This window comes from Passer domesticus, chromosome 1, assembly GCF_036417665.1.
Source record: "Passer domesticus isolate bPasDom1 chromosome 1, bPasDom1.hap1, whole genome shotgun sequence".
Classification (NCBI taxonomy): Eukaryota; Metazoa; Chordata; class Aves; order Passeriformes; family Passeridae; genus Passer; species Passer domesticus.
The window spans coordinates 132,817,490-132,835,566 of record NC_087474.1 but is presented as its reverse complement, the minus strand read 5'-3'; the positions used below and the strand labels follow the sequence as shown (position 1 = coordinate 132,835,566).

At 40.9% G+C, this 18,077-nt stretch overlaps 1 protein-coding gene across 2 annotated transcripts in view; it reads left to right on the top strand.

Moving 5' to 3' along the window:
* PAG1 (phosphoprotein membrane anchor with glycosphingolipid microdomains 1) overlaps positions 1-18,077 on the top strand; it is a 42,749-nt gene that overhangs the window by 21,961 nt on the left and 2,711 nt on the right. For both annotated transcript variants that reach the window (XM_064390199.1, XM_064390194.1), the window contains exons 3-7: positions 5,368-5,579; positions 8,246-8,297; positions 8,824-8,920; positions 11,543-12,132; positions 16,637-16,696. In XM_064390199.1, coding sequence (XP_064246269.1) covers positions 5,455-5,579; positions 8,246-8,297; positions 8,824-8,920; positions 11,543-12,132; positions 16,637-16,696 — 924 coding nt within the window. In that variant the 5' untranslated portion in view covers positions 5,368-5,454. The remainder of the gene's footprint in view (positions 1-5,367; positions 5,580-8,245; positions 8,298-8,823; positions 8,921-11,542; positions 12,133-16,636; positions 16,697-18,077) is intronic.

Below are 18,077 nucleotides of genomic sequence, written 5' to 3'. Positions count from 1 at the left end.
GTAATAAAAATCTCAGATAAAAATTCCAACCTTCTTTCCCACTCTCTCCACTCTTTGCCAGGCCTTCTGTGGGGTGGAGGGGATCTTCCAAACCATCTCATCTCCCTGATCTGTTTTGCAGTTTACCAGTGGATAACTGAGAGCACTGGGAGCCAGAGGGATGGCAGGGCAAAGAGAGCAGTAGGAGCTGAGCAGGTCACAAGGGAGTCCAGTAACAGAGCTCGGGGGTGAGCACATGAAGCACCTGGGCAGTGCCCCTGTTAGCCACGCACAGCCTGACAGCCCGGACAGGGAGCCGCAATCCCGCAGCCTCCCTGGATCTCTCCTGTCCTGTCGCGTTTGGCTTCTCACATTCAAAGTCGCTCACTTGTCAGAACAATTTAGTCTCTCGCCTGTGCTCCATCTATAATTCATTAAGAAACCCAGAGAGGTGAAGCTGTTGGCATTTCCCACTCTTTTCTCTTTGGAAGGCGTGGGCTCAGCGTTCTTTGCAGCAGGATGTGAATGAAACTGCTCTAAATCAAGAAGCCAAGGGGAAGGTGGTGGGAGAGGGACACGCTGCCATCTCCTGCTGGGACACCAAAGCATGGCATCTGCCTGTCACAAATACATCCTTTGCATGTGCCACCATAAACTCAGGCAGGACTTTGCTCAGAAAATCCTGGCCAGATCCTGGACCTGAAGTGCACTGGGTCTTTTGGATGCAAGTCTTCAAAGGTGTTTGGGTCTCACGCCAAACTTTTGCAGCAGCTTCCTCACCAGTTAAAATTTATCCTTCATGTGCTCCCCAGCATTGCAGCCTGTCTGTCTGCTTCACTCCAGATACAGGTTTTGTGGAACCAAAATTGCATTCTCCTCATCATCATGTCAAGCTGAACTGCCTCAGCTCTGCTTTGTCCCTGCAATAGCCGCAAGCAAAAATAACACATTATTCACCATGAAAGCGTGGGTTATGCAACAAAATATCTGTCATTTTGAAACCACAAATATAATTGGGCACTTAAGTGCAATTTTGAGGAATGGCTACAGGCATCATTTATCATAGGGATTTCAATAATGGCAAATATTGATGTCTAAAAAGCAAGAAGTTCCAACAAGAAGAAGAAATTCTATCCTATATAGTGTAAAGATTAGGTTTCTGAACTGGTAGTGACTTTGAAATGTGAATGCAGACTATTGTTTAGATTTTGCCATAGATGAAATAGACAGGTTTCTTACCCTCATTTGCCAGGCTTTTCTCTGTTACTCTCTTTAAGAATAGAGAGATTCACCAGAGGGCAGCACAATATCACTTTCTATTGTAAAAGCAGGAGTTAATCGTTTTAGCTGTCAGAAAGCTCTTAAAAATTAACTGCTTGTTGTTCCATCATTATGATTTCAAATAAGTTTCTCTTTAAAGCCAGCCTCTGGAGCATCTCCTAAATCCAAGATATTAGGAATTGATGTTTTAATGTCCAGGCATTCATGTAGAGGAAGCAGAGGGAGTTCAGGCAGTTGTGTTTTCTTTGCCAGGTTTCTATCCAGGGCTACTTGGGGCAGCTGATGGATGCTGGTCCAGCTTCAAGAGCTCTCCTGGAATATTCCCCAGCCTGGGTGAATGTTATTTCAGCCTCGTGTTTTGGGAGGCATTAAACAGAAGGAGTAAGTCCTCTGATGTCACCACATGATAAGTGTTCACAGAGAGTGAATCTAGAATCATAGAATCATAGAATGGCCTGAGTTGGAAGGGACATTAAAGGTCATCCAGTTCCAACTCACCTGCCAGGGCAGGGACACTTTTCACTAGACACTGTTGCTCAGAGCTCCATCCAAGCTGGTGTTTAACACTTCCAGGGATGGGGCATCCTCAGCTTCTCTGGGCAACCTGTTCCAGTGCCTCACCACCCTCATTGTAAAAAAATTTCCTTTGAAATCTAGTCTAAACCTACTCAGTTTAAAGCCACTCCCTCTTGTTCCATCACTTCATGCCCTTTAAAAAAAGTCCCTCACTAGTTTTCTTCTAAGTCCCCTTTAGGTGCTGGAAGGCTGAGATGTTTTTGTGTTATAATTGTATTTACTTCTGGTTGTCATGTGTGCTGGGCAGATTCTAGGTCATTTAGCACTTATGCTAAACTCCTGCTGTTCAAGGAGCTAAGAGGAATCACTTGTCACATTTTGCCTGCTCAGCTTCCTTCATTCAGGGCTTCACCTGTCATCAGTCTGTTCCTAGTTATTTCTGTGTTCTGCTTGCACAGGTGTCTGCAGCAGTCACCTCTGCTGGTTCAAGTGCCACTGTGCTATTCTGTCCTTTTTTGACCTCTTTCTCTCAGCATACAGTCAAAGCATTTCGTGCTGGTTTCCTGTAAATTAACTACATCTTCTGCCCTTGGTCATTCCCTTTGCTGCTTTGACTTCTGCCTGGTGGGATGCCTCAGTCTTGTGCTTCACTCCTGACATCACACACAGAGGTCTTCCTTCACTGACTGTTTCTGATCTCAGTCCTTTTGAAGTTCAGTCTGAGCTCCATCTGCTCTGGCTCAGACCAACACTTCCTAACTCTGTTCTGAAGCCTTCAAAGACAGAGCTTTTCCATGGGGCTGCTCCCCATGTATCCTTAACTTTCCTTAGCTTAAATATTATCTTTAAAGTCCTGGAAACTTAAGAGTATATATTTAGAATTTTTAAAAACCACCTTCCTTACAGTATTTGTTTAAGTTACATTACTTAGTCTTCTGAGAGTATAGTATCCTACTTCAGAGTAGATACAAAATTATGAACTTAGTAGTAGAAATAATTTACATATCTTTCAAGACAGGGCTGTGTCTGCTCTAAAAGAAAATAAAAATGTATTTCCGTTTTAAGAAAAAGACTTCAAATCCATCCCTCCCTCCCTCCCTCCCTCCCTCCCATCACTTCCTTCCATCTTTCTTCTTTATTTCAGTATTTGAAAAAAAAATTCCTTTTTTCATTTGCATTCTTTTTATTTCTTGGGAAAACCATGGAAAAAAGACAGCAAAAATGATGAAAAATTATTTTGTTCTGTTTCCTTTGTTTTTACATTCTATTTTAGTTTAACTTTTTTTTCAAAGAAAAAAGGAAAATGGGGGGATTTTGAAGGCAAAAGGATTGGACAAAAGAAATTAAAATATTTTAAAAGAATTTTTTCTAAGTTTTAGCAGGGCAGAAAATGTCTTTGAAAATTCACGAAAAAGAAAAGTTTAAAAGGGAAGCACTTTCGTACTTTCTATTCAACCACCTTAACAAGGGCTTGGAGCCAGTTAAGGCAGCCAGCACAGTGTGCTTTGTAATGTTTTCTAGATGAGGACATTCCATCACCTTTACAGGGATCCATACCTGAATGGTGGAATTGAATGGCATTGAATGCAGTGCCCTTGCATGACATCACAGAGGTCTTTGTGGGCATTACACCAAGTTTTCTCCTGACTAAACCTGATATGGTTTCCTTTAAGGTCTCTCTATTTCACAGTCAGTGCTATGACTGTGACTCGCAGTAGAAATAACCCAACCTGGGCTTTAAAATAGGGATGAGGCAGGGCTGTGACATCTGCTGCGTACATAATTTTTAGAGTGATCTGCCACTGCTTTTAAAGGTTTAATTTTCCAGGCTGTGCCAAGATGAGCAGAGAGGCACATTGCCTGGCAGTGGTCATCGCTGAAGAGCGCTGGCTCTTGGGTGTAAGGCTCAAGACTTAAGATGTGTGTGCTTTGCCAAGGTGTGTGGCACCTGTTCTTCCTGTCTATTTAGGGGTTTGGAGAAGTTACACAATGTCTGGCTTTCTTGTTTCTTGCCCAAACTAAAATTATTTAGCTGCACCTTGAAATTGGTCTTTTCAGGATCAGCAACTTTTCTCATCTTTTGTTTGTTTCTTCCCATTTCAGTTTATATCCAATGCCATGATTATCTAAAGGGAAAAGTTGTTTTTTTTAAAGCGTTTATCCACTGTGGGTAAATTAGTGAGGTTCTTCTTGGAAGGTGTTCAGAAGTCTGATTCTGCATGGTTGAAATGAATGAGTCCATTTTATGCAGGAAGAGAAATACTACTTGTAAGAGCTACCCAACCTACCCAGTCACCTAACTTAGTTGTTGTGTGTAACTAATGTCTTCTCTGATTCACCAGATTTACTCTGATCTGAATGGCCTTTTTCTAGAAATAAATATTCTTTTCTCATAAGATATTTAACAAAATGCTGGTATGTTTTTGTATACAAGTACGATATAGTACCTATTTGAATTTTTTTTTACAAAGGATGCTTCTGCTGCAAAGAAATAAATATAGGTACATACATATTTCCTATACAAAAAAAATTCAATGAAAATGATGCATTAAAGTAAGTCATTAGTGGCTTTAGACATTGTCAATCTTATATTTGTGCTACTTTTTCATTCCCAAAATATATCTGCTCATTTCTTGGCCATTGTATTCTATTTCAGTTGTTATCAATCTAGTCATCCTGAAAGCCTGTAAATAGGCTTTGCATAACCTGTTCTCAAATTATGGAGGAATTGATACCTTCAGCAGTGAAGAATTAATAACTTCTTTTTAATTTTGCCATGTCAACCATGTATTGCATTAAATATATGTACAGAATTTTAGAATATATTGTATACCAAAACTTGTATGTCACAAGTAAGGTTTACCCAGGAGTATTCTCCACGGGCTGCTGTGCTGTAGCAAAAGTTGTGTTTATTCAGGTTCTTAAAACCACCCTGTTTACTTTGCTCTGTTGTTTTCTCAGACTCAGGTGGGGAGAAGCTAAAAAAGAAAGTCCAATATTGTTACTCTCCAGACATACTATTAAGAAAATAAGCATGTCACACAGAAATAAGACTGGATCTTATCTGCTGTGAGAAAGGTTTTTGTGGTATTCCTTTCAAAGACTTACCTAGTTTATTTGTCACTGCACTTTAAGCCTCGAATCACATGCAGGCAGGAGAGACTGAGAGAGAGGAGGTGAATGCTTGCTGCTGCTCTCTTTTTGGCTTGTTAACTTTGCAGAAGTTGTAGCTGGTTTCAAAAGCTCACTTTTCCATGAAATTTGCAAATATAACCACAAAATAGATTACTCTGGCCCTCAAAGCAGATTTATAAATCTTTTCCTGAAGATCCACGTACAGAGATGCTGTGCTACCTTTTATTCATATTGAGATTGTAGATAGGTAACAGCTTGTGTTAATATTTGACAAATCTGTTCTATGTTACTGTCAGAAATGTAGCTGAAAATCTCTTTGGCTGGCTGGCTTGTACTTGAAACTGGTTTTCATAAGATCTGGATTTGAAAATCTCTCCTGCCAGACTTGTAGCTGTCAGATTCATTATCTTCAAAATTTCTCTTAGCCTCTGATGGTGTTTTTCTTTCCTTCTGCAGAAACAGAAGGTGCATGCGGCACAGATGTCCGTCTTCTTCAAGGAGTAACTTCTTCAACCCCAAGTGATACCAGCTCCTGCTAGTACCATGGGGCTAGAGGGTGTTTTTTTAGGCACTGGACAGATCCACATAATCCTGTGGGGAAGTTTGGCAGCCATGACAACACTCTTGTTCCTCACCTTCCTCATCTTCCTTTGCTCCAGCTGCAATGGGTAAGGCTCCAGGGCTTAATGGTTCACTATGGACATAGCTTCATGTGTAAATAGTTAGCAGGAAATACTTAGGACTGAGGTACAGAAATTAAAAAAGAAAGGTACCTTTTTCAGAGCAAACTTCAGTTTGAACAGTTCTATTCATTCTAAAATCTAAATTCTATTTTTCTTTTGCTGTGAAGGAAGTACACAATTGTACTGAATTACACAATTTGGTTTCCCCTAAGCAGAAGCCTGCAGCCCAGGCAGACACTGAGTGTTAGCAAATCACACCCCTAAGCTGAAACTGAGAACATCAGGTGGGCTAAACAGGACCAAAAAAATCTAGGCAAAAAGGAAAGGGAAGTGATGATGTACTTCAGCTTTGCTGTGGCCATTCCTGAGGCATAGGGAACATAGTTTTGATCCTGCCTTTCAAGCAAAAATGAGTAAGGATCAAACAGTGGTACTAATTAATGCCTTATGCCTTATCCTTATTTTCTTCTCCATAAGAGGATTGAATTTCACCCATAGAGCCACTTCTAGTGGCTTTGTTTATGCATGTTTGAAGGCTCCTTCATGACATGTAAACTGAGCCCTACTGGCTGCACAGGGAAGCTGCAGCCTGTCCGTGGTGCCCTTCCACAGGCAGAGCAGTCAGACCCTTCTCTATGAGGAGTGGGACTGCTGTGGTCCATATTGTTATATTTTGTCAGCACAGATGAATCAACCAAGTTATATGGGGGAAAAAATCCAGTACAGCAGCAAAATCTGCAGTTTGGATGCATATGCCTATAAGGAGCATGTGCTTTCATCCCTCCAGCTTTGAGAACAGTGAGGAAATTGTGCAGCCATAAAATGCACTGTATTGGCACAGGATGTGTCTACAGTGGTGTATTTTCACAGGGTGTATTTCAGCAGGATTTATCTAATGCCCACCATGCAAAAAACAGTTGTGGGCAAAAACAGGTCCCATAGTTGGTTGAAACCCTAAAAAGCCTAAGTTAGAACATGTAATTTCATGTGGTTCAGGTGAAACACTTTTGTAAACTGTAAGTTGACACTTCAGTATCTTCTTTTTGTCCCAGTTTGCTGTGATATCTGTGTAAAAAAAAAATAGAATTTTTTTAAATTTATTTTAAAATAGAAAACCTGTTTTAAATATTCTTTATCCCACAAGGGATGCATTTAGGGACTGTGTATCATCTTTAAGGCCTTTTCCAACCCAAATAATTCTATAAGTCTATGTTTTCTAACACACCAATCCTTGAAACATCTCTAGAAAGATGGGTCAAACCACTGAGTAATCTTTGCAATTACAGAGATACATTGCCTGAAATATTCTGGTGATGTTTTTTAATAAATTCTTGTGTTGCTAGTTTGGACATAATATCTTTTGTTTCAGGTCATTCTGTACAGCAGGTTGTTTATGCATAAATGCAATTGTGCAGAATTTCTTCCTGGCTTACACTTCAAAAATGGATGAGGACATAGAAAACTGAATGAAATTTGGTCTTTTTAAAATGTCAGAGTCAGAAAAACTTCCAGAGAGGAAATCCAGCTTTTAACTTTCTCTGCTCTTCACTGGTGCATGCTCACTTGCTGTTTTGTTATTTCCCAATTAGGAAGAATTTTAACAGTTGATAATGTGGAAGTACAGTTCACTGCAGACTTTAGAAGAAGCAAAAATTTCATATTGTCAATATTTTCTCACCTTTTTATTTGAATTTTCATCTAGGGGAAGGACTAACATTATTTTAAGCTCATACTTTATTGCAGTATTTCTGAGCAAGAGCTGCATTTCCCAAATGGTAAAACCTGGAAATGTGATCCATACTTAGACTCCTATGAAAGACCCAGGGAAATGGGATTCCTTTAAAACTGTAGTCCTCTGCTGCTGTGAAATTTGTATGCCTTTTTGAACTGCTCATGCCTATTATCATTTGAGTACCATTTTTGCTTACCTGGATTTTGTTGGCCTTTTCTAATTCCTCACAGGACACACATTTTTTTTCTGACACAGTTTAAGGGACTTCCTAAGTAGTCTATAACCAGAATATGTATCTGAGCATTTCCAATATTATTAAATTGAATAATAATATTTTTATTAACATAGAATCATAGAATGGCCTGGGTTGGAAGGGACTTGAAAGATCATCTAGTTCCCTGTCATGGGCAGGGACACGTTTCACCAGACCAGATTGCTCAGAGCCCCATCCAGTGTGGCCTTGGACACTGCCAGGGATGGGGCATCCACCAGTAGTTGCTTCTTGGAGTAATTTGTTCCAGTGTCTCACCACCCTCACAGTAAAGAACTTTTTCCTAATATTTAATCTAAACCTACTCCCTTTTGGTTTGAAGCCATTTCCCCATGTCCTGTCTCTACATAATTATTTATATTATATTATAATAACCATCAGTCATTTCTCACTGTGATCTTACATTGAGTGAGAAGAAGAGTTTTGTGTGTTTGTTGTACCACTTCAGTTATGTTTATCACCATTCTGCCTCATTGGTGTTTTTACACAGAGGTCATACAAATTCCTGTAATAATTTTCAGTTACTCCATTTTCAATATTACTGTGAATCATAGTTCTGTTCCCTGCAGGAATGCAAGGTCTGTGAATGATTGGTATTTGTATATTAGCATAATTTGTAGTAAAAATTAATGTGCCTTTTTCATTAAGGGAAAAGAAGGCCAAAAGTCAGAATGGAGATCATGAAAATCTGATGAATGTGGTGAGTATTTATTTCTGGCAGCTTGTGTCTGTCTTGTGGTTGGTTTGTACCGAGCTCCTTGCAAAATACAACAGATTAGAGAATAGCTCAGGAATTTTGAGATGGTTGAGCATGGGGAACTTCAAAAGTTGCAGAAGGGGAAGAAGAGGAAAATTTGTGTAGATGCTGATAATCTGCACTTTCTCAGTGCCCTTTCTGCCACCACTGCATTCCAGCCTTCCCCTCCATCCATTTGCAGCCCAATGCAGTGTAACCTTTGTCAGCTGCTGTCTTCTCAAGAGTTAAAGCCATGGTAATATCTATTACCATAAAGCTTGAAAAGGACATCACTCTGGACATCTTTGCACTTATTTCTTTTTAGCATCTGCAAACACAGGCACTCAAATCTTTGAATCTAGTTGGCATGGTTTGCTTCTTCTGCCAATGATACCTGTGGGTCAGAGCTCCGGAGATGACAATGAAATTGGTTGTGTGTGTGTTCATGTGAAGGTTCATTCTGACCAGCAGTAACTGGTCTGTGTTGCAGCCTTCCGAGAAGGAGGTTTTCAGCCATTCCATCACGAGCTCGGTCACGGAGCCTCCCCCAAACAGTGAACAGAATGGAGCCCTCAGCAACGGTGATGGTGAGTATGGCAGCCCCTGGGGTGGGATGAGCCAGCAGCACCATCCGGTGCTCGGGATCCCGCAGGTTTCGGGTGTTATCCATCAGCTTCCCAAGCACACAGGCAAGCCATGTGTCAGAATTCCCTGCACACCTCTGCAGGTCTGACACCAGATCACACAGAACTTACAACCAAGGTAAAAAATGCCGTGGAGTAATTTGCCTTGCTGGGAGGTCAGTGGAGATGATCATCTCATGGAGATTCAGGTGGTTTAGGGTGCATCTCCACTCCACTCCTGGGCGTGCTCTGGCACAGTCCTAGCTGCTGCTTCCAGTCCTCCACACCAGCCAGCACTGGGAGGAGGTGCTGAGGTCCCCTCCTGGGCCACCAGGTCTGGGTCACCAAGCCATACCTGCAGATTGACCAGGTGATCAGGCAGAGAATGGGACCTTCCCTAATCTTGATAAGCTATGGAACTGGGATAAAACAAGAAGATGAAGCTGCACCTTAGAGTTTCAAAAGTGCTTCAGGAGGTTGTGGACATATTGCAGGTCCTCCTCCAGGGATTACAGCTTTGGATCACAGTCCTGTGCTGTACTGTCACTTATATTTTCATATTTTAGAAAGCAGGCAACATAAATGGGCTTCCTTTTTTTTCCCCTTAGTCTTTGCTTTGCTGAACACTCAAAATGATTCACCCTGATGTATCACTGGAAAATATTTTACTCAGCTGCACCTAAAAATAAACTCACTCTCAGCTCAGAGCCACTGGGAGCCAACTGTTGTCTTCACACTAACACCAACACCAGGGGCTGCACTCCAACTTACAGCTCTCTCGTCATCTCCTGCAAGCAGAGGCTAAGCTATTCAGACTTTACCCCTTAGAGACAAGTATCCAAAGTAACTTTTAAACTTTGTTTTTGCAGCTAATTGCTGTTCCCATCCACTGGCTTGTGTATGTAGGTGTGTGGTTCCCTGAGGGACTTGATGTGCAGAGCAAAGCCCTGCAGAATGGAAGTGTTTCTCTCTGCCATGAGTCACCACATGCGCAGCTGTCAGAGCTGCTGCTAAAAGGTGTGCTGTCAACCAGCAGACAGTTTTCAGACTGTCTGATGTTACACTCAGCATAACAACCCTTCTGAATAACAGGAACCCCTGTGCTTTAATTTTTTACTTACACTTTATGCAGTTTTTGTTAATAGCTCTTTTTATTACTGTTTCTGCTAGCTTTTTGAGCAGGGGCAGGTTTATGGAAGAAGAACCAAATGCTGTGTTTTTTTTCCTTTGTCCAACCTGCCAGCATTGTCTTATCTATGCCAAACCTTCAGCTACACCAACCCCTTCTGTGCTAACACCCATAACCACAAAAATACAGAAACTTGAGCTCTCATTGCTTTTAATTATCCCCTCCAGCCTGAATGTGCTTTCTGGGTTCTGTAAGGGTGCTCAGCACAGCACAGAAATCTCTAGAATCAAGGACCAGAAAGGCAAAACTCCCATCTCCCATTCAGTGATTATCATCTCACACCTCCAGCTCTGTCCTGAGTCTTGCAGTCAGGGTATGGCACCCTGCAGGTGCTGACTATGTCTGCATGCCCTGAACAGAAGAGAAAGCAATGTCCATGGCAACCAGCAAATCAAGGGCATTGATTGCTTTGGCAACGCTTCTGTCACCATGTCAAATACACTGAAGGACACAGAAGAATGGGTTGTTTTTGTTGAGACAGTGCCTTAGGAACTGTGCTAGGAAAAGTAAAGCTGTTCAGAAGTGATTTTTTAAAGAAGTAGTGTGAGATAAAGTTATCTACCCTGCTTGAAACATGCTTGTATATGTCCATGAATGTATGCAAATGTCACACGTGTGGTGTAAGATGAGAAGCCCCATATATTTCAGTCCCTTATACCCTCTAGTGACAATGACATGTGGCCCACTTCTGGGACCTGAAACAACATGTTCTGCCTGACACTACCTCCTGAAGTCTAGTCTTCTCTCTTGTGCATATGGCCAGCTCGTTAGTAGGTTGTCAGCCAACATTATGTGCTGCGAGACTAAGAGAAGCACGGCTCAGCTCTCGGTGAGGAGCTTCTGCTGTGGCGTGCAGGGAGGGCTGAGCGAAGTGCAGTTCCAACCAGAACTGGGCCAGCATGTTAAACAAGCTGAAGGATGGTGGGGAGGAAGAAGGAATGCTTTCCTTTTGATTCCAAAGAATGGGGAAATGCAAAGAGGAAAATCTGACGAGGATTTTTTAAGGCACTTGGTTTGAGGCCTCCCACCTGTTTCCCATCTGAGACTACTGAGCACTCTGTAATCATTCAGTGAAACTGAGTACAAGGCAGCTGAATATCCATGCACAGCTAACCTCCCACCCCCTGTTCTGACAGTGAATGCTGTTGCCATATAATGTGAATTGGGGGTGTACAGACTGTTTTAGTTGTTGTAAGAAAGATATTTTACCAGTAGATTGCAGAAATGTCTGTAACTGAAACCTTTTGATAAGCAAAAAGCATGCTAATCACCAGCCATTTCCAGGCATTAGAATAATTTATCCTTTCCAGAATGTCACAAAACCAAAGTGATGTAGAGAGTACCAAATCACATCTTTTAGTTATGCCTTTGTAATACTTCTTTGTAATTTTCTTTAGTTCTTTCTGAGGACAGTACAGCTGCCTGTATCCAGCCTTATGAAGAAGTACAGACATCTGATCTACTAGATCAACAGGATAGTCTTGGAAAGTCTATAAAGTGTCACCAGAGCCGGGAACTACCCAGTATTCCCCCTAACAACCCCATGGAAACTATAATCTCATCTAGAAATGCAGAAAATGATCAAGGTCTTGGAATGGAAGGGCCTTATGAAGTCTTGAAAGACAGTTCCTCTCAGGAGAACATAGTTGAAGACTGCTTGTATGAAACTGTGAAGGAAATTAAAGATGTTGGAGCAGTAGCCAGCATGGAAGGGAACTCTAACAGCAAATCAAAGACTTCACTGACAGTTTCTGAAGGTCAGAATCAGATTCCTGAGTGCAGAATTGAGTCAGCAGAATATGCATCTGTTGACCGAAATAAGAAGAGTCGCCAAAGTGCAAATTCAGAAAGTCCTCTTGACAACATACCAGATGTGGAGGATGAACTTCCCCCTCCAGTACCCATGAAACTTCTTGATGAAAATGAAAATGTGCAAGAAAAAGAAGTGGAAGAAGAAGTGACAGAAGGAGCGAGTAAACCAGAAAAGGTAAATACTGCAAATATTTGTCCTCATCAAACAGCCAAATAATGATTGAGAACATATGGTGGGAGAGGATTTTATTTTTCAGTAACAAAAAAATAACAAGAAAAAAGCCCACTCAAGATGAAGCAAGACTGTAAATAGAAATATTATAGTATATAGTAGAATCTTTGTGTTAGGGCTATATGCTCATTCTGTTGCTGCCTGTATTTTTGATTGTTGCAGCTATGCACTACATAAGGCTTTTCCCAAATATTATCCAGGAATTGCATAGGAGGCTTCTGCTTCTTTGTTTGATGTTATTATACTTGTGGAAGCTATTACAAAGGGCATCCAGTATCTCTGTCACCATCTATATGTTGTTCTGAATACCCCTCTTCTTTTTCTTCCTAATGAAACTGCAATTTACAAAAAGGAGAGGGGGGCATCCTTGGTGGATGTCCTTACTTTAGATGTGCCTCTTTCATTGGTCCACCTTGACTTAGCTGTGCAAGTGTTAGGCACTCACTTTGTCTTTTTCTGTAGGAGAGAGGGATAGAAAGAGAGAGAGACTGCAGCTGTATGCTTTTATATTTGTCAAATTCTGTATATCACATATAAACAGAGTGTAAGGAATTTCTAAGTGCTGAAATCACAGCCAAAAATTAAGTTTTCTCAGCAGCTTATGCTTCCTCACTAGGAACGAGTTGTGATGAATTCCTTGAAATATAAAATTACGACATTTTCTGCAGTTTCTTTTCCCATTTGTAGTTTTATATCTGAAGACATTTTAAGGATGCTTTCAGACCATAGCAGAGACTTTTCATAAATTGTTGAGTTTGCATTTTTCAGAATGTTTAGATATCTTCTTATTAACGGTGAATGAAAGAACTGTAGGTTTAGCAGGTTTCTGGTGTCCAAGTCATCAAATAATATTAGGTAGGTATTGATGAAAATTTCAAAAAAGTTCTTAAGATGCAGTGTGACTTTTAAATGTAAATATTTATGTAAAAATCACAGCAGAGATGAGGTATTGTTACTTGCTTCTGGTTGTTCTCTTACTTGAAGAATTTCAGTAATCCAGGAAGAAGGCCGAAGAGTATCTTGTTAAATAAATATCTAACCATGTAACTTGTAAAGCACAATATAGCCCAAATGAATAAACTCAAGACTTCTTGCAATATAAAGATTGTTTAGCTAGACTCTTCATTGCACATTTTTACAACAATGATCTCATTAAGTAAAAAATTAAGATGTGACTGTCAACAATAATCCAGCAACATTGCCCCCTCCCACATTCCAGCCATAAGTAATTTCTAATTAGACTTTTAGATAAACAGCTTAGTGTAAAAGTGATATTTTTCCTACCAGGTGTGAAAAGACTAGCAGAAAGTAATTGTATTTCCCAGGCACCAATACAAAGGAAAAGCCTTTGCTGCTCTGTAGCTCCCCAGCACACCGTGTATGCAGCGTCAGTAACTGCCAGGAGTGGGAATTGATTAAAATCGTTCAGGTTTTGAAGGATTAATCAAGAGATGACACATGCAGTCCCCTAAGTGCCAGGAAAAAAGGTGTTTGTCTAATTAAAATTTATTCAGAGCTGAAGCCACCCCGAGTTAAATCTTGGGCAGCATCAGATCATTGCTGTGCGCTGCTGGGTACATGCATTATGCATTGAGGTGTGTGCCTGTCCTGTCCTTGAGAGCTACAGCTGCAGCAGAGCTGGAGATGGTAATTGATGGAATATATAAATGTCATTATTGTTGGCATTGTGTGGGGAGGGGGCTGTGGGATTGTTTTTCTGTTGTGATGATGATAGTTTTTCCCTGTATTTTGCTGCTTCAAGCAATTGAATCCAGAGCAACGCCTGGTTTTTTTTGATGTGGCAAGCAAAACCAAGATGTTCATGGAAATGTATGTTACACTGATAACTCTTTTAGTTAGACTCCATAGGTGTTTCTGGTTTTGCTTCCTTTCTTCTTCTACTTAGCTCTTTGTTTAGCATGACATCTGTATCCCAAACTCTTCAACCTTCTGCCCTGGCCGTGCTGAAGACAGAGGTTGTGTGTGTGTCATGCAAGTCTCCCTCACTACCATGAGGGCACACAGAAGGGACAGGCAGGGAGGCACCTGTGTAACCAAGGCTTGTACCTGCCAGCAGAGAGAACAGGCTGTGCCCAAGCTGTTTCACTCTCAGTCTAAAAGAGGGCAGCCAGGGTGACCCCCAGCCCATGCCAGTCCCTGAAGCACTCCAGTCTGGGAGAGAACTAGATGGACCAAGCCAGAGACCATTCCCGTACATAACAGCATGAAAGCTAGAAAGCATCCTTTTGAGAGCCAGATGTGAAATAATGGATGAAAACTTAACTAAACTCGTTTTTGGCTGTGACCCAGCTAAATCCTTTGGAAAGACTTGGTGAAGAAAGACACCTTTAATAGCACAAGGCCTCTTACAGGCCTCTATCACCTACAAAACCTTGAACATCATTCTTCTAATAATACTGAAAAAGCAAAATAGATTTCTTTAGTTCTATCTTTTATTTAAAAAGGGAGTATGGATCTCCTTTTTCACCCAGGTCTTTCCAGAGTGAGCACTGGTAGAAGTGCTATCTGTGTGTCCATTTGTCTGTCATCTGATTTCAGCTTTGCACAATCTGAGGATAAGCAAAACATCTCTTAAAAATGCACCAGAGAATGTTCTTATTCTTGTGCCCAAGTCAGGAGCAGCAGCTGAGCCAAAGAGCAAAATATCAAGTGCCGTCAAGGAATGAAAGGAAAGCAGAAGGCAAATAAGGACACGTGTGGTTTGCATTGTTACTGTTGAGGTTTCAGCATTATTTAAAATGTTGCTAGGTACAAAATATTCAGGGGCCAGTGGGATTTAAGTTTCCCATTTAAAATCTTAAGATTTTAAGAAAACAATATCCTCCAAACTGGATGTGTCACAAGCTTCATATTTAGAAGAAAGAATGCTGTACCAGGGGAACAGCACAGGATGGCAAACAGCCTGGGGTATTTATCAGTACTTGAGTGGGAAACTGTAGAAGGGGTCCTGACACATGGTGCTTATAGACACACTGATGACACAAAAATCACTGAAGAATTTTATGAGCACATGCTTGTTTTAATGTGTGAGGATGAAATTAGTAGCTTCCTCCTCAGCAGAAGAAGATGCAGATAGGAGAGACTAAAGGAAGTTGCTGTAGTGAAGCAGATTTAATACAAGGCCAAAATATATATTTGAATTTTTCCTTTTTCCTTTTTTTTCTTAGTTGCTTGGTTGTTTTTTTTTTTTTAAGAGTAAACAAATCACAAATTAAAGAGCACTGTTCTCCAGTCAGTGAGAAAGAAGTCAGGGAGTTTGTTGGCGTAAGGGAAGCTCTTCAGGTACAGCAAGCAGAACTTCCGTGTGCTTTTTGGGCTGGGGTCTGTCAGAAGTGCCCAGGGACCTGAAGTTTGGTATTTTACCAGAAGTAAAAACAGCAAGAAAATGGAAGGAGGAAAGAATCTATCACAATGAGCCTCTGAGAGGAAAAAAAAAAAAACCAAAACATGTTGTGTGCCTGGAAGTGGTATTTTATTGACTGTGTTAAAATAGCTCTAGTCTTCCATGTTGGCTTGCACTGGAGGTGGTATGAAGTATTTTAGTTGGAGAAGTTGTGTGAAACTCCAAAATACAGCCTCTTACAGTACTGGATGGCTTCCTCTGAATCTCTGTGGAGGAGGAGTCCAGCAAAGCCTTCTTGGTCCAGAGAGGAGGCATCCCACAGCTGCTGGGGTCTTTGTTGTTGTAATGGGTCTTTGTTGTTGTAATGGTCCAAAGGCATTTTTCACAAGAGCAAAATGCTTTTCCCCTGATGCTTCATGACCTGTTTTATACAGAACACTTTAGATGCTTGAAATTTGACTTGATACCAAACCAAGCCCTCCATCCTTCAGTGACTCTGATGTGTGACCTGGCTCCAGCTCAGGATGGCTGCAGCAGGTCTGAGTGGTTGTGAGGTCAGGCTTCTGAGCACCTCTGCACAGGAACTGCATTCCAGGGGTGGAGGACACAGCTGTCCCATGCAGCACATCCAGGATCTACAGAATGAAGGGCAGCAATCATCCAGAAGGTGTCAGCTGAGTATTGTTCTTTTGTCATCTAAAAGTGTATCTGAAAACCCTGTGAAAGGGCAACTGGTGTATCACAACAGCTGACTTCAATTGTTCAGAAGCCTCTGCAGATATTTCATAAGAGGTGTAAAGGCAGGGATACAGTGGTGCAGCATTTGTTTTAACCATTGCATTTTTTTTACCCTTTTCAGGTCAGGACAAAAGCAGATACATTAAAAAGCTTTACTAACCTCAGGGCTGTTATCTCCAGAGAAGTACTCTGAATAGTGGGGGTATTAGCTATGTATAATGGAACTTGAGAGCAAATGACCATAAAATATAATGTATTGATTATAATGGGAGGGTTTTGTTACAGATTTCACACTGTTCATGGGTAATGAGCCTTTTATTTTCTTTCTTTCTTCCTTTTTTACAGAGGCTTAGTTCAGTGTCTTACAAGTCTCGAGAGGAAGATCCATCTCTTACAGAAGATGAGGTAGGTTTCTTGCATGAAATTCAGTAACTAACTAGAGACCAATTTTTAGGCAGAAATTAGCATAAGCTCTGCGTGATTAAGCAGAATCTAAGAAAGGTGAAACTTGTGTGAAAGGAAAAGGAAAGCCCAAGGTTCTCTGCACAGAGAAGCCTTCCTAAAATCAGAAGTATTCTAACACATGGCTGTATCAGGCCCATAGGTTAAAAATGGTGTCAGAAAATAACAGGAGGCCACAGTTAGTTGATTGTTAGGGTAATTTCTTGATTTGGATGACAAGACCTTCTCAAGAAGAATAACCAGCAGTCTTTTGAAACATATGCTCCACCTTCCCCATGAAAAGTTTGGGGCTCTAGGAAGTAAACTGAAGTACAATAAAAGCACTGGAACATAAACTGTTCTTTATGGCCAACTGTCTGTTGGTCAGATAAATGGAGGAGAGTTAAACAAAGAGAAAAGTTAAACATAAATAACGCTGTTTGTGATCATCTCCAGTGCAACCATGTCATTTATAAATGTTTTCTGGACATAAAACTAAACACAAACTTGGCAATGAGCTAAGTGAGCTAATTCTGCTGGGAGAAGCATTCTCAGTCATTAATGAATAACCTGATATTGAAGTGAGTTAATGTTATCTAATACTGAGAAGAGTTGAAGTATAGATGAGCAGACAAGCAATTTTTTGTTAGCTGAAATCAGTACAAAGTAAGAAGTATTGCCATCTCCAAGATGATGTCCCTCTAAAACAAACAAATGAACAAAAACCAACCAGCTCCAAACATCCCAAACCAAACCAAAAACAAACAACAAAAAAAAAAAAAAAAAAAAAAAACCAATCCCAGCCCCACACAAACATACACAAGCACAAAATCCCAGAATTGTCAGAAGTGGTCTGGTTTGTCTGCTTCTGTCTGTGTTGCCTATTGGCAATGGACATTTTCATGCTAATCTACTCTTTTAACTGGATTGATACAAACTCAAAATGGCTTTGCATGTTTGGGAAAGACTTCAAATGTAGTAGAAGAGCTATGTTGCATTGTGATATTGGGTACCAGAGAAGCTGTGCAGGGAATTTCAGCCATCTGTCTTGTGCAAGGGCAAGTATCCATTTGGCCCAGGAGAGGGAATTAAGACTGAATCCTGTGCTTGGCAACAGCCCAGGTAATCCCTGAGCAGAGGGACATGTGTGGATGTGGGCTGCTCCTCACCTTTTCATGAAGAGCCACTTTCATGCACTTGTTGAAGTGTACCACCTCACCAGAGGAAATTTTTAGTTAGGAATGAAATGCTGGCTCCCTTTCTGCTGTTTACAGCTGAGAGGATTCAGTCTCCAATCTAAAGTTCACATACTCAGTGCCTGAGAAGCAGCTCTTCTTTGTAGGCA